At 36.8% G+C, this 23,663-nt stretch overlaps 1 protein-coding gene across 1 annotated transcript in view; it reads right to left on the minus strand.

Moving 5' to 3' along the window:
• Positions 1-23,663, minus strand: part of LOC103271022 (unconventional myosin-XVI-like) — a gene marked incomplete at both ends in the record, with an annotated part of 162,407 nt that overhangs the window by 51,304 nt on the left and 87,440 nt on the right. The window contains 2 exons of the mRNA XM_008068502.1: positions 6,229-6,382; positions 9,655-9,730. Coding sequence (XP_008066693.1) covers positions 6,229-6,382; positions 9,655-9,730 — 230 coding nt within the window. The remainder of the gene's footprint in view (positions 1-6,228; positions 6,383-9,654; positions 9,731-23,663) is intronic.

A 23,663-nucleotide genomic window follows, 5' to 3' on the forward strand; every position in this document is an offset into this window, starting at 1 on the left:
ATGCTTCTTCTGAGGTCAAAGAGACATGCATAATATATTATTTCACCCCCATAATCACCATGGGGTATTTCTTCTTCCTAGTAGCCTCTTGGCTGTGGCCACTCTGGGATTTCCACCAAGAAGCCCTTTCTCCTTGTGGTCCTCTACACTGGTCCGTTCTGCCTCCTCCCACTTTCCCCCCATCCTTGTGGTGCAGCATTTTCTCTCTATTGCAGGTGACAGATGACTCAGAAACTCTAGAAACCCAGCCCCCAAGCAACCTAATCAGAGGATTCGCCCAACCAAAGCTGGTCTATACTAATACTGAATTTTCATGCCAGCTGCTTAGAAAATAAGTTTTTTCTCCATATGGTTATAATCGGTTTAAAAGCAGCAAATGGAAGGACTATCACTATTTTTGTCTCAGCTTATAGCTAGAAAGCCTTTCTTCTTTAGATGCTTTTGCTGACAGTTCACAGATAAATGAAAAACATCTTTTTTTTGTAATGTCTTAAGCGCTTATACAGCACGTACGATGAGGCAGATGTTTTTCTAAGCGCTTTATAAATATTAACTCAGTTATCAAGAATAACCATATAATATAGCTATTATTATTATCATTATCAAACTCTGATGTACTGCAATACAATTCTAATGCTAACTACCCAGAGTTCACTCAAAGCCCACAAGTTAAGGCAGAGTCCTCAATAAGACTGCTCCCATTTCAAAAGTCAGCCACAAATTTGAGGATTCCCAGGCCATTCATACTTCTGACCAACTAGCTACAAGTTCTGGGATTTCCACAACCCCCCGTTAGGTTTGATCATTTACTAGAATGATTTACAAAACTCAGGAAAGTGATATACTTACTAATACAGGTTTATTATAAAGGGTGTAAATTAGGACAAGCCAAACAAATAAATATATAAGGCAAAGTCTGAGAGAGAGACTTCACATGCAGAACTTTTGTGTCCTCTCCAAAGGAAACAGGACACTTCAAACTCCATCCCCTTAATGTGTTTAGTCAGGAATTTCAAGTGAGCTCTGATATTCACAGATTTTATTGGGGTTTCATTGCACAGGTATGATGGATTCAGTCATTGACCATGTGTTCATACTCAGTCTCTATCCCCCATACCCTTCCTGGAGTTTGGGCTAGCTCAAAGCCCTAGACCTTTAATCACATGTCTGGTCTTTCTGACATGACCAGAAAGCACCCCAAGTCATTTTACTTTGTTAGCATAAACTCAAGTGTGATCCAAAGGGCTCATGAATAACAAAGATAATCTTATCGCTTGGGAAATCCCAAGGACTTAGTTTCTCTCCCATGAACAAGAGATAAACATCAAAATCAAAATCAAAAATTAAAATTAAAATGTATGACACTGACATTTTGCTCTTGAGTAAAAATGTCACAAAGAGGTTGACTGAATTTCTTAAAGTCATAGAACGAGTAAATGGCAGAGCCAGAATCTGAAGTGTGACTCTCGTGAGCACACACCACAAGGCCTTGCCAGTAACACTAAGAGAAGGAGTTTAGATGCCCAGAAGCAAGATAAAGTGGTAGACAGAAATAATGACCCCATGAATTGCTCTCTTTTGACCTGCAGTTTTAGCTAAAAAGCATCTGAACAGGAAAGTGTATTGCAAAATCACACTGATGCTCATCATTTCTGTAGAATGAAAATTTTTTCTTGAGGACAGACTGTCTTCTCAAGTTGTCATATCAAGCACTAATCTTAACTTGGCTGGAGGAAATAGGCAACTTAGTTGATGATGTTCCATACCGAAAACTGACTGACCATAGCAGTGAACTCACATCAACTTCCTCTTCCAAACTGAATGGAAAGGTTTAGAGTTACAAATAAAAATGGCCTCCTCATTGAAGAACTCTGAGATTGAGCATGTGTGTGTGGCCTGAGTCACATTCTTGAAGCTCTGAGTCTCAATCAGGTGTGTATAAAGCTGGCTCTGTAAACACAGAACATACTTCCAGCTGTTGTTTGTTTAGTGAAATTATCCATGCAAACCACTTTGCACGAGTGCTGGAACCTGGTAACTGCAAAACAAATATCAACTACTAAAATTATTGTTGTTATTATTACTAATAATAAGTGAAAAACCACAGCTCATCAATGAATGACTCCCTTTAGGTAACATGTGAAATTTCAATGGATTCTATCTTAAGGGCCCCATGAACTAGAATATTGGCACATATCAAAACTTCTCAGCAATTAAAACCCTGGGAAAGGATTTGCATGTTCAGACACCAAAGGGCATATTCAGCAGCAGCTGTTTCATTAGCAGCAATAACAGCAAATGTGGCACTCGGATACATCTGAGGATGGAAATGGCCACCCAGAGAGGAGGCAGACAGTCAGAATGAAAGGAAGAATTGAGTATAACATAGCAGTCAAGGATGGAATGGAGAGAACGCCTGCCTAAAAGGATTTGGCTTTACAGATACAGAATGTTACAGTTGGAGGGTCTATGGAGTTGAATTTAAACTGCCTATGTTTAAACATGAACTTGAAAGTCAGGCAGTGCATAGAGACCTTAACAATGCTGATTGTTTGAGGTTTTACATTTAGGTGTCTGATCCATTTAGAGTTAATTTTTGTGTATGGGAATTGATAGGGGTCTTGTTTGAATCTTCTGCATGTGGTCAGCTATTTTTCCCAGCACCATTTACTGAATAGATTGTCCTCTCCCCAGTGGTGGGTGGTGGAGGTTTTGTCGAAGATGAGGTGGTTGAGAAATTGAGGTTTTGCTTCTGGAATCTCAATTCTATTCCATTGGTCTATATGCCTGTTCTTGTACCAATACCAAACTGTTTTGATTATTGTAGCTTTAGAGTAAAGTTTAAAGTCTGGGAGTGTGATACCTGACCCTGCAATCCCCCTACTGGGAATATACCCAGAAAAACTCAAATCACTCTGTAAAAAAGATACCCGCACACGTATGTTTATCACAGCATTGTTCACAATAGCAAGATCATGGAACCAACCATGCTGTCCATCAAAAGAGGACTGAATTTTTAAAATGTGGTACATATACACGATGGAATATTATGGAGCCACAAAAAAGAACAAAATCATGAATTTCACAGCAAGCTGGATGGAATTAGAGTTTGTAATACTGAGTGATCTCTCACAGAAACAAAGATCTGAATATCACATGTTCTCACTCATAAGTGGACCTTGAACAACTATTGCTATACTATAAGAAAAGGATTGACAGTGACGGGAAACTATGGGGGGGCAGGGAGGGGAAGGGAGGTGGGATTAATGGTAGTCAATATCCGTCTGGGGATAGGGGGCACACCTCAGCAACAAGGGTACCGGCACAATGCATATTTGTATACTTAACCCTTAACTGTACCCCACAATTTTAAAATAAAAAATATGTATTTTTTTAAAAGAATGCTGATTGATATGAGGGAGGAACCCCCACAAAAACTGGAATTTATTTATAAAAAATTGTATATTTATTCTTGTTTGTTTAAACTTAGTTACTTTCAAAGTACTCTCCATTTGAAGCAAGACACCTATCAAGATGTCTTTTCTACTCCTCAGATCAGTTTCTGAACTTGTCAGTTTTGATGCCTTTTAGTGCTTCTGCTGGTTTTTGTTTCACCTCTTCCACATTGGCCAAAGGTTTCTTTTTGAGGACTTTTTTCATCTCAGGAAACAAACAAACACAAAAAGTCACTTGGGGCAAGATTAGGTGATTAGGGAGGGTGGGATATGGGGTCATGACATTTTTAGTTTCAACACTCAGGGCCATTTTTGGTTTGAACACTCAGGGCAGTGTAGGCATGTATATTGTCATGGTGAAAGAACCAGTCACCTGTTTGCCACAACTTGGGACGTTCTTCCACAATGCAGCCTCTCACAGCAAAGCTAGCTAGTACACTGATGTTGATGGGTTCCTGGAACACCTATGTAGCCGGGGAAGCCTGTACTACAAGGGGCCCAACCCTCCAAAAGATAATTCCTACTTTTGGGGAGGTCTTCCCTCAAAGGATGTCTTAGAAAACATGGCATAGAACATAGAAATTTCCAAGCCATTAAAAGTTCAAAGATAGGCAATGGCTACTGACTGTAGGCTATTATGGAAGTAATATCCTCATCCTTACTAAATCATGACTTACTGTACAAAATACTCATAGAACAATACATATGAATTAGTAGGAAAGTGAGAATTTGATTTATATACTGAGATATAGAAAGGATGAACATTCCATCCTTTCTCACAATTTTAGCAAAATATATTCTGGGGAAATGTAAAAACAAATAAGCTTTACAATGCAAAGGAAGAGAAAGTTGGAGTAAAAACTGGTGAAAACAATGAGCAATCGTAATTCAGATGAGGTGACTCATGGCTTTGTCAAATGCTTCTTCTGTCTATATTGAGATGATCATGTAATTTTTGTCTTTATTATACTAACATGAAGTATCACATTATCTGATTTTAGTATGTTCAACCAATCTTGCTTTCTTGTCATAAATCTCACTATGTCATATTGTACAGTCCTTTTTATATATGGCTGGACTTCATTTGCTAATTTTATTTGGGTGTTTTAAGCCCATATTAACAAGGGTATTGAAGTTTTCTTTGTATCTCACATTTTTATTTGATTTCTCTATCAGGGTAATTCAGGCCTGGCAGAATGAGTCAAGAACAGTTTCTTCCTCTTCTGTTTTGGAAGCTTGTGAATGACTGGTATTAATTCTTTAAACATTTGGAAGAATTCAGTCTTGCAGTTGTCTGGGTGACAGCTTTTTATTATGAAGCTTTTTGATTAGTGATTCACTCTCTTTACTTGTTATAGGTTTATTCCAATTTTTGTTTATCTTAAGTCGGTTTTATTTGTTTATGTTTTTCTGGAAATATTTAAGTTTCATCTAGGTTATCTAATATTTTGCATTCAATTGTTCATAGCATTCCCTTTTAATTATTTTCATTTCTGTAAATTCAGGAAAAATATTCTTCTTACATTTCTGATTTTTGTGAAAGAATGTTCCATGACCCCTTGAGAAGAATATTTATTCCATTGTTGTTGAGTAAAGTGCTGTAAATACATCTGTTAGGTCCAATTGGTTTATAGTATTGTTTAAGTCTTCTATTTCCTTGTTGGTTCTTTGCCTATTGTTTCATTCTTTTCTGAAAGTTGAGCATCAAAGTCTCCAACTGCTTAAGCTAAAATATCAGGCATAAGGCAAAGCTCTTTCCAATAACCACATCAGTACCCTAAAGAACTACACAGAGACCCATGATTCATTGCATATAAATGCATAGAGATTTGTTTTAGAGGGACTGCATTAAGATACTCAGATTTTAATATGTGTGCCTTTTGTTCATTTACATTATCAATAGTTCTATGATTTTAAATGAACTTTTATATAATACTGATAATATTTTGTAAGATTTTAATGTTGTTCTTACTCTTTTTAATGCATATTTTAGCAGGAATGTTCTGGAGTTAACAAGCTATTTAATTTTAATCTCTCTTTCACTAACTTTATAGGAACTATCATTTTTATAATATTACTGCTCTGGATATGCCACTTTTTTTTACTGGATAACTTTTAGTGAAGGCTTTTAAAGTGATTTGAAAGACTTTAAAATGTACCATAAACTGTGTGCAATATTCTTCATTTATTTGGATACTCATAGCCCATCTCCACTTGACTATTTATCAACCATACTTTGTCTTACTTTTTCAGACCTTGAAAATGATAACAGTGCTCCATCCCAGCATTTGACATGCTCCAGCAATAAGAAAATTACTTTTCAGGAGATGTTAACACAAGCAGACATCATTAGTTTGATACTTAGGAGAGAAAAAACACTCCACATATCTGTATTATCTACTTTAGGAAAGTTAGTTATCATGATAGTCACTGGAAACCTCATTATCAGTTTACCTAAAATCTGGGAATACATTCAAAAAATTATTTGGTCTCACAGCACCTGAAATTGATTTAATACCTAACATAGCAACTCTAAAAGAAATCAGAGGGCTCTTATAGAATTTTGCTAAACTCATTTTCATGTTCAACAAGTATCCTTTGGTAAATGTGTCGGTAAACAGCTTCAGTTTTTCTAACTCTGTGAGTTGAAAGATAAACATAAACTTAGTGTTGGCTGTAAAATGACCAGCAGCTAGAGAGGATGGAGAATGAAAATGATTAACCTTTCAATGAGCAAGTTTCTACGACTTCACTCCAGAATGAAGACACTTACAGCTTACTGGAAAGTGCTGGAAGATCATGAATGATCTCTTCATAGGGCTCCTCTTGTGCCAGGGAAGAAGCAGATAAAGGCTCTTTCATTTTTTCTTCCCAGGTAACTTCAGCTTTCAGCAGAATTTCCTCAATAAATTCAGATGCAGCGATATCTACATGAAAGAAATAAGAAAAGCAGAAAAAGTAGGTGGCAATAGCATGGAAATCTATTTACATTCCATACTTCTGACATACTTAAAATACTAAAATGTATCAACACATGAAGCAAAATCAAAACAAAGAAAACATTAAAAGTTTATGGCAGGGATAAAATTGCAGTACTGCCATTTTAAAAGGCTATTTTGCTTTACATCAGTGGCATATTTAATTATAAGCCAAATAAAAATATAAAAATAATATGCACTGAATGGTGATGTGTAAAATAAAACATCATTGAGAGGCTAAGCTTGAGAGAATTTAATGCCATTTCATTCTCAGTAAAATTCTTCCGGCATTTTTGTGACTGTGAATCAAAATGATGAAAATAGTTACACCTTTTCAACAACTGGGTTAAAAAACATGCAGTTGGCATTCTATAAATTTTCTACAAAATGGATAGATGTACAAATAAATACTCCATTGTGTTATTAAAACAGTAAGTCTGGCCTCTCTCCATTATCTTTTTAAAGTGTTTCAACTGGAAATCAATATATTTCCTTAAAAAATTATACACAAACAGCAACATCTGAACATATATGGGCAGCAATAAAGATATATCAGTCACATTTTTACTTAAAAATTGAGAGCAAAATTTGAGAAATCATGAGGAAAAACCCACATGAATATCAAGCAAGAACCTAGTGGAGACAGCAATACCTTTGAACCATTATGACTAAAATGCATGACCACCTATGTCTAGAAATGTAAGATATGTGGCTTTCTGGGCTGATCAAACTAAGATGCTACAAGGAGATATTTATTTCAGGGTTTTATTATTATTTGCCTCAGAATACATAATATACATGTAAAAAGTAGGGCAGAGCTCAGCTTCTTCATTCAGAGATTAATTTTCTGTCCCACCTAACAAACCTCTTTTTCTCCCATATTTTTTTATGAGTCCATTTCAAATTAAGACACATACAATAACAACAAAAAACAACAACACAGAACTGATAATGATTTTCATTTGATCAGTTGTGATAGGAGCATCTTGTTGTCTATCCTGTTCTTTTATCTGGTACATGCTTCTTGCTATCTGGATATTGGTATATCTATTTTAGTTGAAATGTTCACTGCATTATAACTCCTTGCTTCTTGCGTATGTGATATGTATTTTAATTCAATTAACAAATACTTACTGAGGATCTGTTATGGGCCAGTACTACATCTCTTACTACCAACAGACCATGGACAAGGTTCTAGATTGCAGGTAGACTTTGCATGACCCACATGGAAAGGGTTGCCTGAGCCAGTCCTCACGTCTTGTGCTGAGGTGACCAGAACTGATTCGAGACTAGAAGATGTCTGCTTATTCACAGGAGCCCTAAGATTGTCAATTGTCATTGCTTGAATTTCTGTTTGAAACTCTTGATACTAGAACTAAATAGTAAAATTGTATGGGAATGGAAATCCATGCCCTCAAAAGTCAAGTGTATCTTCCCCTGCCTGGGAAGGAATCCAGAAGTAAGAACCTGAAAGTGTCATTTCCTGTCGGAACTAGAGGAGAATGAACAGGAGATATAACTTAATATTCATAGTAAATACATGTTTTTTACAAAAAGATAGAAAACTATACATTTCCATTTGCCATTAGGCATATTTACACAGTTAATATTAACATTACTAGACTATCATTAATATCAGCTTAAATCTCAAGTTCAAGACTATTTAACTATGTTATATTTCTGTCAAATTGTCAGTTTACTTTAGTAGAGAAGATAAACTGGAGGTTCATTAGAAAATCATACTCATAGAAGTATATCAAATTAGAAATCTCAAATATAAAGTGCTTTTAGATTAATTACTGCCTTAAAACAGCCTTAAGTAAGATTTTCAGTTTTAAAGGAGCATGAGAATGTTTGTTTCTCTACTATCTTTTTGTAGTCTAAATATCTGTGTAGAAAAAAAGTATTATTATTGTTTTAAAATACCCTAATGGTAGCCGGGCTCGGTCGCTCAGCCTGTAATCCCGCGCCTTTGGGAGGCTGAGGTGAGTGGATTGTCTGAGCCCACGGGTTCGAGACCCGGCTGGGCAGGCGAGACCTCATCTCTACAATAAATCAAAAAATTAGCCGGGCGTGGTAACGCACGCTTGTGATTCCGGCTACTCGGAAGGCTGAGGTGGAAGGATCGCCGGATCCCAGCAGGTCGAGGGTGCGGTGGCCGGGAGCAGCCACTGCACTCCAGTATGGGCGACAGGGTGAGACTCCAACTCAAAAAAAAATAAAATAAAAAAATAAAATAAAATAAAATACCCTAATGAATAAGCATGTATGTGGTAGGATGAGAAACAGTGAAATAAAAACATAAATATATTCTAAGGTCAAGCACATTGTTTAATGCCTGTAACCCTAGCACACGTGGAAGCCAACCGCAGGAGGATTGTTTGAGGCAGTAGTTCAAGACCAACCTGGGCAATGTAGTGAGACACCATTTCTACATAAATTTTTTTGAAAATTATTTTTGTGTGGGGGTGCATGTTTGTAGTCCCAGCTACTTGGGAAGCTAAGGTGGGAGAATGATTGCTTCTAGGAGTTTGAGGTTGTAGTGAACTATGATCACACCCTGCTGTCCATTGGATTGCAGTATATATATATTTACACACAGTGATATCTTAACAGATTTGGGAAGCAATATAGATATATATCAGTCAAATTTATACTTAATAATAAATAGAGTTAAGCTTGATAAATCATGAAGAAAAACTCACCTGAATATCAATTAAGAACCCTAGTGAAGACAGCAACACCTTTTGAATCATCATGACTAAATTACATGACCACCTATGTCTGTAAGTATAAGTTATGTGGCTTATATATATGACTGCTGATCCCTCCTTTATGCTAATATATATGTATATATATATGCATGTATATGTATGTATATATATATATACACGTGTAATTACATTGAATAAGGCACTACAGTGAATAAATATATACACACACATCACATTGCATAAATTACTACCCTGAAAGTTTAAAACATGAAAAACAAAATGCAACAAAGTACCATATGTGTAGATTGAACTGTTCTCAGCCTCTCTCGGAATGCAGCCATGCCTATGCGTTTATGAATTGTGCTTGAATGGGTCTGCCTGTCACACAGTTTTCCAGGAGAGGCCAACTCTCATTCCATAACTGTGCTCATGATGGATGAACAACTTCAATATAAAAGGAATAAAAAAAAATAATTGCTCAGTGGTCCTGGGATGCTCATAACCTACCTGATGGCTTCTCTTCGTTACAGTTCATGAGGTTTGGGTTTGCCTGATGCATCAGAAGAAGTTTCACCAAGTTTGTCTGAAATATTAAAAATAATTGAAATAGATGTCTCCGCACCAGGCACTAAGCATTCATCAGCAAACAACACCTAGTTGCTGTCTCAAGGAGTACTTAACAGTTGTTGGGTGGAATAGAAAATCTTAGCGTTCTCACTAAATATTTTTTTTTACTGCCCCCATTTCCAGCTCCTTCATTGAAAATGACAGATAGTCAAACTATTTCAGCAATATTTTGCCTTCAGAACAAAGATTATTTCTCAAGGAAGGGTTTAATCATGGAAAGTTTGAGAAGGACACTTCATAACTTATAGGTTTATTTTAGGACATTTTTATGTGAGGAGATATGTAAAGTGTGTTTTGTTTTATATTAATAGAACAATCCACCAAAGTATAACTCCATGACAATGTCGTGGGTCTGATCAACATAAAGTCACATTATACAATTAGGAAAACTCAATCTCAAGTTGTAAGAATGAAGCAGTTGATGAGATCTTAATAAAGTTATTATTATAACTTATTGTACCTACAGAGAGTATATATTTTATATATATATTACTGCTCTTTCAATTATATATATATAAATTATATATATATATATATATATATATATATATAATTGAAAGAGCAGTAATGAAATAAATTTCAGTGTACCCAGCTTTTAAAAATATTTTTAAATTTAATTTTATTATTGAGATGTGGGGTACAAGTAAGGATTAAATACACAAGTAGGCTGCATGCAGGTGAAGTTTGGGCCTCCAACTGGCCCTTACTTCCCCTGGTTTGGGACTAGGTACCCTTTGTGTTGTTATGTGTCTTCTGCCATCCCTCCCTTTCTTGGCGGTGCCCAACGACTGCTGATGCCTCCTTTGTGTTATTGTGATTAATGCTCAGGTCCTACTGCGAGTGAGAACACGCAGTATTCAACTCTGTTTCTGCGTTGGATCACTAAGCATGATGTTCTCCAAATCCAACCAATTTACTATGAAGGCCATGATTTAGTGCTTCTTTATGACTGCATAATACTCCGTCATGTATATGTACCACATTTTCTTTGTCCAGTCCACTTTTGATAGGCAGTGTGGTTGATTCCATGTTTTTGCTTTTGTGAATAGTGCAGCTATAAACATTCATATACAGTAGTCTTTTTGGTAGAATAACTTATGTTCGTCCAGGTATATTCCCAGGAGAGGTTTTCCAGGATCATATGAAAAGTCAATTTTTAGTTCTTCTAGGAATTGTCACACTGCTTTCCATAGGGGTTGAACTAGTTTGTATTCTCACCCACAGCTACTGCTATTTTTTGATTTATTAATGAGGGCCATCCTTACTGGAGTTAGGTAGTGTCTCACTGTAGTTTTGATTTGCATTTGTCTGATGATTAGTAAGGCTGAGTACTTTTTCATGGTATCTGTTGGTTGCTTGTATATCTTCTTTTGATAAGTGTTTATTCATGTCCTTTGCCCAGTTTTTAATTCATGATGACCACACACACACATGCACAAAAATGAAATACGTTGGCATCCACCTAACCAGAGAATGAAAGACCTTACAATGAGACCTACAAAACTGCTCAAAGAAATCAAGGATAATCCCAAAAAACAGGAAAATATTCCTTGCTCATTGATTGAAAGAATCAAAATTGTTAAGATGTTCATCTTACCAAAGGCAATCTACAGATTCAATGCAATACCCATTAAATTATCAACATCATTCTTCCCAGCCCTGGAAATGACAATACAGAAATTCATATGGGAACAAAAAAAGAGCATAAATAGCCAAAACAATCCTCAGGAAAAGAAAAAAAGTTGAGGTATCACACTCCAGACTTTAAACTTTACTACAAGGCTACAGTAACTAAAATATCCTGGTATTGGTACAAGAATAGATATATAGATCACTGGAACAAGACAGATTCTGGAAGCAAAAGCATGGCCTCTCAACCAACTCATCTTCAACAAAGCCACCAACAAACAATCAATGGGGAAAGGAGAACATATTTGGCAAATGGTACTGAGAAAACTGGCTGACCACGTGCAGAAAAATGAATCTGGACCCCTACCTATCACCATATATAAAAATCAACTCTAAATGGATCAAAGACCTAAACGTAAAACTTCAAACCATAAGAATACTAGAAAAAACATAGGAAACACTTTTAAGCACATAAGAGTAGGCAATGAAACCTTGATCAAGTTTCCAAAAATGAATGCCTTAAAAGCTAAAATAGACAAGTAGGACCTCATGAAACTGGAAAGTTTTTGTCCAGCAAAAGAAATCATCAAGAGAGTAAAGAGACAACCCACATAATGGGAAAAAATACTTGCTAATGATACATCTGACAAAGGCCTAACGTCCAGAATCTACAAGAAACACAAACGAGCTGAAAGGAAAAAAAATGTATGCAGTATCATTAACGATATTTTTGTTTGGTTCTTCCCCAAACGGTCCCTCTTGCTATTTCCAAGAACGGTCACTCTTATGAATATATGTCTATCTAGTAATATTGTTTACCTGCTTAGCACATTCATGGAAGTATTCTAAACAGGATATTGCTTAATCTGTGACATTGGTAGAGCTGAAATCCTAGTATATATACTCTTCTGTATTACTTCCAAAGCTTACCATTGCATTTTTTAGAGTCATCAGAGTTGATGGGCTTAACCCACGTCCATTCATTTTCTTGGCTGCATAGAATTGCATCGTACTAATATATCACAATTTATCCACTTCCTTTCAGTGGATATTCATGTCATTTGCAGTCATTTGTTTATTTATTTTACAAATTATATATATGTGTGTGTGTATCAAATGATCATTTTTATCTTTTGGTGCACACACGGAACACTTTCTTCGGGATATATGTGCTTAGGTCTAAAAATGTTGGGATATAGGTTTGGACTTCGTCAAAGTGATTAGATAGCTCCTATTTTTTGTTGTTGTTTACACTACAACTCCTAACAAGTGTTCCTGATACTTCACATTCCATTTAATAATTTTATTATGTCATTCACATGCTGTGAGAATCTTGGGTATAAAAGAACAGATTATTGTGACTTAAAGATGCATTGTTTTGAAAATGGAGGGCTATAGTAGTTACAGGACTCTTCTGGCTTTCTTCTTGGTACCAAGTCACTTTTTTTTTTTTTTTTTTTTTTGAGTTGGAGTCTCACTCTGTCGCCCAGACTGGAGCGCAGTGGCCGCTCCCAGCCACTGCAGCCTCGACCTGCTGGGCTCCGGCGATCCTTCCGCCTCAACCTTCCAAGTAGCCGGAATTACAGGTGTGCGCTACCACGCCCGGCTGGTTTTTTAATTTATTGTAGAGATGAGGTCTCGCTGCCCAGGCGGGTCTCGAACCCGCGGGCTCAGGCAATCCACTCACCTCAGCCTCCCAAAGGCGCGGGATTACAGGCTGAGCCACCGAGCCCGGCTCCAAGTCACTTTTAAAAAATTATGATTTTCTGAAAATTTGCCATTTATGTTTAAGTTTTCAAATGTCTTGGCATAACATTGTTGATTATACCCACCCTATAGTGTTGTTTTCCTTTTATTGTCTTTTTTATAGCTGTGCTACTTATGTGGTTATGTTTTCATTTCTTTTTCTTTCTTTTTTTTTTGAGTTGAAGTCTCACTCTCTCGCCCAGACTGTAGTACAGTGACCACTCCCGGCCACCACAGCCTCGCCTGCTGGGCTCCGGCGATCCTTCCACCTCAGCCTTCCTACTACGCCTGGCTGATTTTTTGATTTATTGTAGAGATGAGGTCTTGCTTGCCCAGGCGGGTCTCGAACTCACAGGCTCATGCCATCCACTCACCTTGGCCTCCCAAAGTGCTGGGATTACAGGCTGAGCCACTGAGCCTGGCTCGAGTTTTTCTTTTCTTTTCTTTTCTTTTTTTTTTAGTCGAAGTCTCACTGTCACCCAGGCTGGAGTGCAGTGGCATGCTCATGGCCACCGTAGCCTTGACCTGCTGGGCTCAGGTGATCCTTCTGCCTTAGCTTTCCAAGTAGCCTTATGTTTTCTTTTAAATGCACATCATTCGCCATTTTGTGTCTGATTGCTCTGTTATTCTTTCCCTTTCTCCACCCTTTCCTCTCCTCTCCCTTCCTCTCTCCTTTCCCTCTCTCTATCCCTCCTTCTCTCCCCCTCCTTTTCTCTTTTCCTCCCTCTCTCCCTCTGTCACTCTGTCTCTCGGAACAAATGTTTCCAGAACTTGGTTCATCTCATTCATCCTTACAAAGGCCAATTGGTGTATTGTGGATCCTTTCTATTGTATTTTTGCCTTATATTTCAATTATTGTCGCTCTTATCTGTTTTATATCCACACTTCTACATGCCCTGTGCTAATTTTTTAATCTCTTGCAAACTTCATAAGTTGAGCTGATAGTATATAAATTTTCAAACTCTCCTCTTTTATAATATACAAGCATTTGTTATTTTGTTCACAACCTTACAGGCTGTAAATTGTCATCAAAACACTCTTTTTCCATACCTCATATAGGAATAGAGTTAATGTATTTTTTTTCATTATGATGAAAAGAAAAGAATTTCATTCTTTTCTAAATATTTGAGATGCTCATTATGATTTCTTTTAAGATTTGTAGGGAGCAGTAGCTTCTGAAATAATGTGTGTTTCTGTAATACAAAACAGTTCATGGTCGGTTATAAATGTTGGTATATAGCATTCCTTTGTCAGGCAAGGGAGCCAAAATAATGGAAATCAAATCATAAAATTAAAAAATTACTCAGTTGTACTGGAAACTGGAATCCTCTTGGCTGTATTTTTTCTAATACTCCTTTTTTGAATTGAACTAATTTCAATGCAATAAAATGCACCAATGATAAGTGCACACAGGCAACAATTAGGACAAATGTGGATACCTGGGTAACCTGCACCACAATTAAAACATGGAACATTCTCGTCCCCACCAGCAATTTTCTCTTTCCCCACTATGGCCAATTCCCATTCATGCAAGAAAGCACATTGTGATCTATCTCACCCCACACTAATTTTGCCTGTTTTTAAGCTTCATATATACAGAATACAAATACATTTTCTCATCATAGTGCCTCTGAGTGCCACTCATATGCTTACATGTATTGATAACTTCCTGTTTTGTACTGTTGAGTTGCAGTCCATTACAGGACTGTATGAACGTATGTTCATCATTTTCATTTTAATGCAGAGTTGATCTATTTGAGGTTTTATCTCTTCAAGAAAGGCTATTATAGACATGTCACATGGCTTTCATTTTTACTATTCTGAAAAATTTGAGGAGTGGAATACTGGGTGATCTGGTAAGTGTATATTTCACTTTGTAAGAAACATCCAGATGATTTTACATAGTGGATTTTAATATTTCATAGCCTCACTGGTAATTTGGCTTCACATCCTCTCCAACATTTGATATTGTCCTGGTAACACGATTTTGGCGATTATACTAGATGTGAAGTACTATCTCAGTACAGGTTAATTAACATGTCCCTGATGACAAATGACATTGAATGTGCTCATGTGCTTAAGGGCCATTTCCATATCTTCTTTTGTGAAATGTCTATTCACTATTTTTTGTCATTTTTTAAAAGAGAAGTATCATTTTATTCTTGGTCTGACGTATTCTTCATGTGCTCTGGATACATTTTTCAGATGTATTACATATGTGTCCTTCCAGCCTATGGCTTACCTATTTATCTTCTTAAAAATGTCTTTCGGCTGGGTTCGGAGACTCAGCCTGTAATCCTGCACCTTGGGAGGCTGAGGTGAGTGGATTGTCTGAGCCCGTGGGTTCGAGACCTGCCTGGGCAACTTGGCGTGACCTCATCTCTACAATAAATCAAAAATTAGCCGGACGTGATAGCATACGCCTGTAGTTCCAGCTACTTGGAAGGCTGAGGCGGAAGGATCGCTGGAGGCCAGCAGGTCGAAACTGCGGTGGCTGGGAGCAGCCACTGTACTCCAGTCTGGATGACAGAGTGAGACTCCAACTCAAAAAAAAAAAATTTCTTTCAAAGAACAGAAAAAAAATTTTACTTTTATTTAAGTACATCGTCATATCTATTTTTTTCTCTATTAGCTAGTGTGTTTATGTCTAAATAACTCTATACCTACTTAAAGGTCATGATATCATTATGCTATAGTTTTTTCTAAAAGTTTTATAATTTTAACTCATTTTTATGGTACATTTCAAGTGAGTTTGTGCAAATGGTATGTAAATACTCAAACAGTTCAACACCATTTGTTATTCAACATTTGTTGTAAAGACTTTATTTATGGCTGTGTAATATTCCATCATGTATATGTATCACTTTTTTAAAAATCCAGTCCTCTCAATGGGCAGCATGGTTGGTTCCATGTTTTTGCTATTGTGAATAATGCTGCAATAAACATGCATGTGCAGGTAACTTTTTCATAAAGTGATTTGAGTTCCTCCAGCTTGGATGGACTTAGAGTTCATAATACTGAGCAATCTATCACAGAAACAAAGAAGTGAGTACTACATGTTCTCACTCATAAGCAGACCTTGAACAATTATCATAATACTATAAGAAAGGAATTGGCAGTAGTGGGAAACTGCCAGGGTCGGGGGTCACACCTCATCAACAAGGGTACCCACAGAATGAACATTTGTATACCTAAACCTTAATTGTATCCCATATCTTTAAAATAAAAAAATCAAAGAAATAATTAAACAAATAAAAAGACTTTTTTTCTTTTGTGGATTGCTTCGGAACCCTTGCAGAACATCAATTGGCTAGATATGTACTGCCTGTCTTCAGACTCTATATTTTTATGCTTCATTGATCTATTGGTCTATCCCTACTGGATTATCTAACAACCTTGAACAGTGTAGATGTATAGTAAGTCTTGAAATCTTATAAGCAAAAGACATATAGTAAGTCTTGAAAAAAGTCTCCATCATGTTCTTTATCAAGATAATTTTGTCAGCTATAGGTGCTTTGCATTCCACATATGTGTTAGAATGAACCTTTTAATTTCTAAAAGAAAGGCTGCTAGGATTTAGATTGGGAGTACCTTAAATTGGTAGTGATGATATTAGTTTTATATGGCTACTTTCACAAATTACCATGAGGTTGGTGGCTCAAACAATAAAAAATGTATCATCTTACAATTTCGTAGGTCAGAATTGTAGGTACTGACTGGGCTGACCTCAGGGTGTTGGCAGCACTGTGTTTTCTTCTAGTTTTAAGGGAGAATGCGTTTCTGACTTTTCCAGGTTTTTGGGTCACCCACATCCATGGCTTATGACTGATCTCCTTCTGCCATCTTTAACCCAGCAAGGTTGCATCTCTCTGAACATTTTTCGAGAGTCACATTCCTCTCTGACATTCAGCCAAGATTGGGTTTCTGCTTTTAAGGATGTATGTCATTGCATCAGGCCCATCTAGATAATTCAGGAAAATCTTCCCAACTCAAGGTTTTTAATTAAGTTGTAATGCAAAGTTTCTTTGCCTTGTAAGATAACATTGTTTACAGGTTTCAGGGATTAGAGCATGGACATCTTGGGGGTCACTCTTCTGCCTTCTCAAATACCTCAATAATGTTCAATGTCTCAACAAAATTGAGTATCAGTGAGTGTGGCAGACATCTCCATTGATGGAGATCTTTGTCGCTGCAATGTTTTGCAGGTTTCAGTACAGAAATCTTGCACATTATTTGTTAAATATATTGCTATATAATTAGTGTTTATAACGATACTGTAAACAAACTTGATCAATTAACTTATTGGTTCTAATTTTTAAAAGTTTTTTGTAGATGCCTGTGGAATTATTATTATCCTTTCTCCTCTCCTAACTTTGTCTTTCATTTCCATTTCTTTCTTTATTATACTGATTAGAGTGGGACTGGCTTCTTCAATGTGTTGTGGTTCCTTCCTCTCCACCCCCAGGGCAGCATGGTAACATTTTCTGTGGCTTTCTTCATCCATGCTGAGCCTCCTGTCCATACATCTCAAAGAATTTCCCCAAATAGCAATTATTGCTCTTGTCCCTGTTCTCACTATGAAGTTAATTAGGTTTTTTTTTTTCCTTTTTAAAATTTTTTTATTTTAAAAATTTAAAATAAAAAATTCAGGGTTAGGTATACAAAGGTTTATTATGCAGGATGTTTTCAAAGGTAAGCCTGTTGCTAGATTTCTCACAAGTCTTTTTGAAATTAGTGTTTGGTTTTGTAGAACACACGATCTCAGTAACACTAATTTCGTGTTACAGCAAAGTGCTAATACCTAGAAGTTTATTTTTATTTCCAAATGTGTAGCTCACGAAAAGAGAAGTCTTCTTGAAATCTAAAAAATAAAATATATAGTGCAGGTTCCAAGAACATTAAAATAGTACAAGAAGAAGTATTTGTTTTATATTTAAAATCTGAGGGATTTGCTTGTTTTTAAACCATAGGACAGAAATGAGGGGAGGAAGGAAAGGAAGAAGGAAGGAAGAAAGGTTAAAAAAGGTGAAGTGAGGTAGAAAAAATGGAGAGAAGGAAGAAAGGAAAGAGAAATGCAGAAAGAAAAGAAAAGCAATACAAGTCAAGAATTAGGTAATATTGTCTATGTTTTTCACAAAACTGAAAGCACCCAAAGCTTCTATGTCTTTCCAAAAATGTCAAAGTACCAGAGATTCTAATAATTAGGTTGCATCTCCAAATTCAATTTGCTCTCTACAAAGCTCCGATTAAAAACCTGTGCAACCCACCCCCCAACGACCTCCTTTCACAGCTTCAAATGCAGAAAGCATTTAAGTAATAAATGCAAATGTGTCCTACATGTAAATCTTCAACAATAAAAGTAATTCCATTTTACTTCTGGTCCGTAAAAATAAACATTCATGCGTTGAGTAAGGGAAATTCTACTTGGGGAATTCCTTTCTTTTCGTAAAGTCAATATTTCCCTTGTGCTTCCAATTAGAAATCAGTGAGGCACTTTAAAAAAACAAATTAAGCAGGCCAGTGCTAATTTCAACTACTCTTCTCTGGAACATCTGTTTTAACCTCACAAAAGACCTTTAGTAAATTACTTCAAATGTGAGAGGAGAACAACTCACCTCTACTATTAAAAGAACTTCATAATCAGCAAAGGTATCAGAAGTTATTATTATTAATAATAGCAGTATTTCAGTTTACTTCAATCAATCAAAATTAATTCTTTGAAAATCCTTTTCAGAATCTCTTTAAAAGGTTAAAATATAGCAATGAGCATTTGATGCTAACACTCATTCCTAGTGCAAAAGATAAAATAGATTATTTGATTTAATTTAATAAAGGGTAAATTATAATGCTAAAAGTGCCCAGAAATTCAGAACTTGTACATTCTAACTAAATGTACCTATGCTCAATGGGGCATACTCCAGATTCCCATGAGCACTGTGAGAGCAATGTGAACAACTTCAGATCTAAGACTTTTTAAAAGTCTGATAAGTTATTCATATTTTAATGATCCAATTACAATTTCCCATGAAACAAATGGTTTTGCCTTCATCCAACACAATAAATACTTTCTTTTTTTTTTTTGAGTTGGAGTCTCACTCTGTCGACCGGACTGAAGTGCAGTGGCCGCTCCCGGCCACCGCAGCCTCAACCTGCTGGGCTCCGGTGATCCTTCCGCCCCAGCCTTCCAAGTAGCCAGAATTACAGGCATGCGCTACCATACCCGGCTGATTTTTTGATTTATTGTAGAGATGAGGTCTCGCTGCCCAGGCGGGTCTCGAACCCACAGGCTCAGGCAATCCACTCACCTCAGCCTCCCAAAGGCGTGGGATTACAGGCTGAGCCACTGAGCCCGGCTAATAAATACTTTCAAGTTGCTCCGGTATTCTATATAGCAATTGTCCTTGTATTTCTTCCCAGAAGCACTTCTCTTACTTCCATGTGGCACACCTCATCTCCTCCGATACCTGTGTACACTCCCTTTCAGGCTCCTTGTATAGAACTTTTCTTTTATATTGTTGTCATAATCTTATTTGTGCTGCTACAACAGAATCCCTGAGACTGGGTCATGTAAAATAAGCAGAAATGCATTTCTTGGCTAGGTGGGGTAGCTCATGCCTATCATCCCAGCACTTTGGGAGGCCAAGGTTCTCTGAGAGGATTGCCTGAGCCCACGGGTTTGAGCCCAGTCAGGGCAATGTGGTGAGACCTCATCTATACAATAAATCAAAAAATTAGCTGGGCATGGTGGTGCATACTACTTGGAAGGCTGAGGCAGAAGAATCACTTGAGCCCAGCAGATGGAGACTGCGGTGGCCATAAGCGTGCCATTGCACTCCAGCCTGGGTGACAGAGTGAGATTCTGACTCAAAAAAAGAATGCATTTTTCACAGTTCTGGTTGGGAAGTCCAAGATCAAGGTGCCAGTAGATTAAATTAGAGCCTTGTCTCCCAGCTTTCACAATGGCCCACTGAATGTTGCTTTCTCCGAAGGGGAAGAACATTATATCCTCACAGGACAGAAGAACCAAAGAGAGTGAACCATTCCCACAAGACCCTTTTATATGAACATTAATCCAGTTCTGAGGGTGGAGCCCTTGTAACCTAAACAGGTAGGCCCAACCTTTTAACACTGTTGCATTGGGAATAAACTTGCAACATTCAGACCGTAGCAACAATTAAATATGGTGTTGATCACAATATATTGCCTTCCATTGTGCATAATTTCTTTGCATGAACGATTCCAAATATCTTATCCAAAGCCTTGCATGTGCCCAGGTTTCTCCTGGCAATCTCCATAAAAACTTCTCACAAGCTCCAGTCTCAAGTGGTTGGTATGCTTACTCAACTATTCTTTATATGCTTATTAGTGAGCTACCAATAAAGTCAGGTATGTTTTAAGCTGGGACATTCATCGATTCTCTCATTAAATAGGTAACAACTTAGTGAATACTCTGTGTTGGATTCTATCCTAGGTGCCACGATATACAGAGGGTACCAAAAAATGTACACACATTTTAAGAAAGGAAATTAAAAAAAACTGCTGTAGAATTGTAATAATATATAACAATAACAATATAGAACAATAACAAAAGAGGAATACAAGTCACATTTGATTTCTGCATTTACACATTGCTACCATAATTCAATTCAACTTCAAAAAGTAATGCATGGATAACATCGTTTAAATTGTGTATACATTTTTTTGACACCTGATATTAATAAAGAGATGATGTATCACCGACATTTAGCTCTCACAAACTAAAGGGTGATACGGACAAATGAACAATTACAAATCAAGGTAAGGCTGAGATGCAGTATATACAGGATGCCATAATGGGGACAGGAGAGGAACTGTCTTATGCAAATTCAGGTACTTAGGAAAGACAGGGAGTGAAGTGACATCTCAATGTATCCCTGCGAAGGTAAAATTAACAATTTCAAGTAGAGGAAAGAATGGGATATACATGGTGGCCTATTCTATAAATGGAAAGAAATTCAGTGTCGCTATACCCTGAAACTTGGTGGGTGAGGCAGGAGAAATAAAAGAGCAGTGGCTCAGAGGCACGTGGGAACTTATAAACTATGAAAAAGAATGAGTATTCTGTAAGCAGTGGGAAGGATATTATGTTAAAATAATTTTATTCTAGTTGCTGGTAGAAAGATCACGGTAGCTGCATTGCTGAGCATAGAGTCGGGGAGGGAGAGAAACCTGTCAGAGGCTGATGGGTTAACCTAGGTGTGGAGATGCTGATGCCCTAGCCGAGGGTCAAGGCAGAAAAGAAAAGAGGCGTAAAGTGGATGATGGTGGTGTTCACCAGTTCAGATATCTCAAAACCATCCACTCAATACAAGTTGGTAGGCTCAATGGTTTGTTTGACAAGAGATAGGAAAATCGATAAGAACTAGTTTTTTGGTGATAAATGATGAGATATAGAACCAACAGATAGGAATGGGAAAAGAAGGTGAAGACTTCCTTTTCTTACACATTGTCTTAGAGGACAGTTAGATAGAGACCACCCCCAGGCTGTGGTCTACATGGGTCTTGAACCTGGAGAGAAACAGAGAGGAGGCTTTGGAAGCCATCAGCATTAGTGAGGTACTTGAAGCTGAACGCATGAAGATACTTCCTACAGACATAGTCAGCATCAAGAAGATATGAGGACCTAGGATAGAGCATTGAGTTCCTCAACACTGCATGGTCAAGAAGAACTCCAGAGAGTTTTTAATTTTTTTCCTAATGTGAAAAAGAAATACAGGGGCGAGGGGAAGCTCTGACTATATCTCAAATTCTTATGCTCTTGGGTAAAAATGTATTTGAGAATACACTTGGCTGTTTTGAACATCAAGATGTGTAGGTTATATCATACACAATACTTTTGAAAAGAAGGATATTTAGATTCTAGCATTTGCACAAATATTATTTTATCTTTTGGAGTAATATTGCCAGTTCTATTGTAAACACTAAAAACAGTAACTATATCCAGGACTAGAAAAAATTTTATTTTATGTGAAAATCATGAAAGAGTTTTAAACCCCAAAGACTTACTACTCACATAATTTATTCAGTTCTCAGTTTTAGCAAGAACATCCATCAGTCATATCTTTTTTTTTTGCACTGTAAAAGTTAATAAGTTTCTAAAAGATAGTTTTAAAATATAGACACCATCCCACTATAAATATACATAATAAATACTGTAAAAAGTTTAGAATTACCTTCTCCATAAGAATATTTATATTTGTAAGATATTTATAAGAAAGTGAAATTACTATGAATACCTATAAAAATGCCATTAGTCTCTCTAAAATGTTAGCATTTCTGAAGCTTTTTTCCCCGAACAGAGATACATTTATTTACAGTAAATTTCTTTAGAGAGTTATAAATTTCCCATGCATGTAAATTGATATTCAAATAAAACCTGTTTCTGAAATATCATTTCCAAAATGTATATTAAAGGGTATCTTTGTGAGTGAACAATTTTTAAAAAATAATTCTAGATAACATATAATATTTTTCTCAACAAAGAGATGTAATTTACTCAAAATCTTCCATTATTGTAAATCTCTCAGTTGTTTTTTTTTTCCATCTGAATAAAAGAATGTGTTCTAACAGAAAAGCCTCATTTACTCTTGGTATTTCAAGCTTTGTGCCTGGCTCTTGGCTGATTGTCCATTCATTTGATCATTCTGCTGGACACTGGAATAACATAGTGGATAATAGGCGTAAGTACTCTCTTTTTATGGAGCATACCTTCTGGTGGAGACCCCATTCGAGCAGGTTTAATGGACAAAACAGAAAAGATATATGATCTTCAGGCACTATTCTTAGCAATAAAAAGAATACAAATGGCTGTTTTGGACATCAAGGAGAAGCTAGAAAATACCGAATTAACGGTGAGTCTAAAGATCCAGAGGACAAAGATGATATTGTTTTTTAAATGTCTCATCTACACAAAATAAAGGGCAAATTCTGGGAAACTATGTGCTGGGTATACAAATCTAGCAACTGTCAACGGAGCAGGACATGTGCTCATTGATGTTCAACACACGCATGATGCTTTTGCATTCATTGTTCCCCCAAAATCTGCTGAGCTATGTAAAAATCCCTCTTTTTCACAGATGCTGGTGGTTCTCGCTGATGGAAGGCCTCAGGGCTGGGGGGTGTGGAGAAAGAATGATCAAAGCTTGAGTGCATACAGCCTATGGGTGGTGAGGCTGGCACCCAGAACCGGCCCATTCTACGCCAGTGAGGTGACTGTGGAGTCCTTAAAAGATGGCTAGTCTAATCACCTAAATAAGCAGAATAAAATGTATGGGAAAACAGAAGGAAACACAGGAAGCCTAGGAAAAAATAAGAAATAACTTTCAAAAAATGTTTGGACCAAAACATTTTTTGAAAAAAAAAAACAAATGGAGCATTTGAAAAGTGTTTCTTAATTTGCTCTCATTAATAAATGATGAAAGTTGGAAATGCAGCTGGCACCCTGGAGGAGTAATAATAAAAACGTTAATCTTAAT

The sequence above is a fragment of the Carlito syrichta genome, unplaced genomic scaffold (assembly GCF_000164805.1).
Source record: "Carlito syrichta isolate Samal-C Ts95f unplaced genomic scaffold, Tarsius_syrichta-2.0.1 Scaffold311106, whole genome shotgun sequence".
Taxonomy (NCBI): Eukaryota; Metazoa; Chordata; class Mammalia; order Primates; family Tarsiidae; genus Carlito; species Carlito syrichta.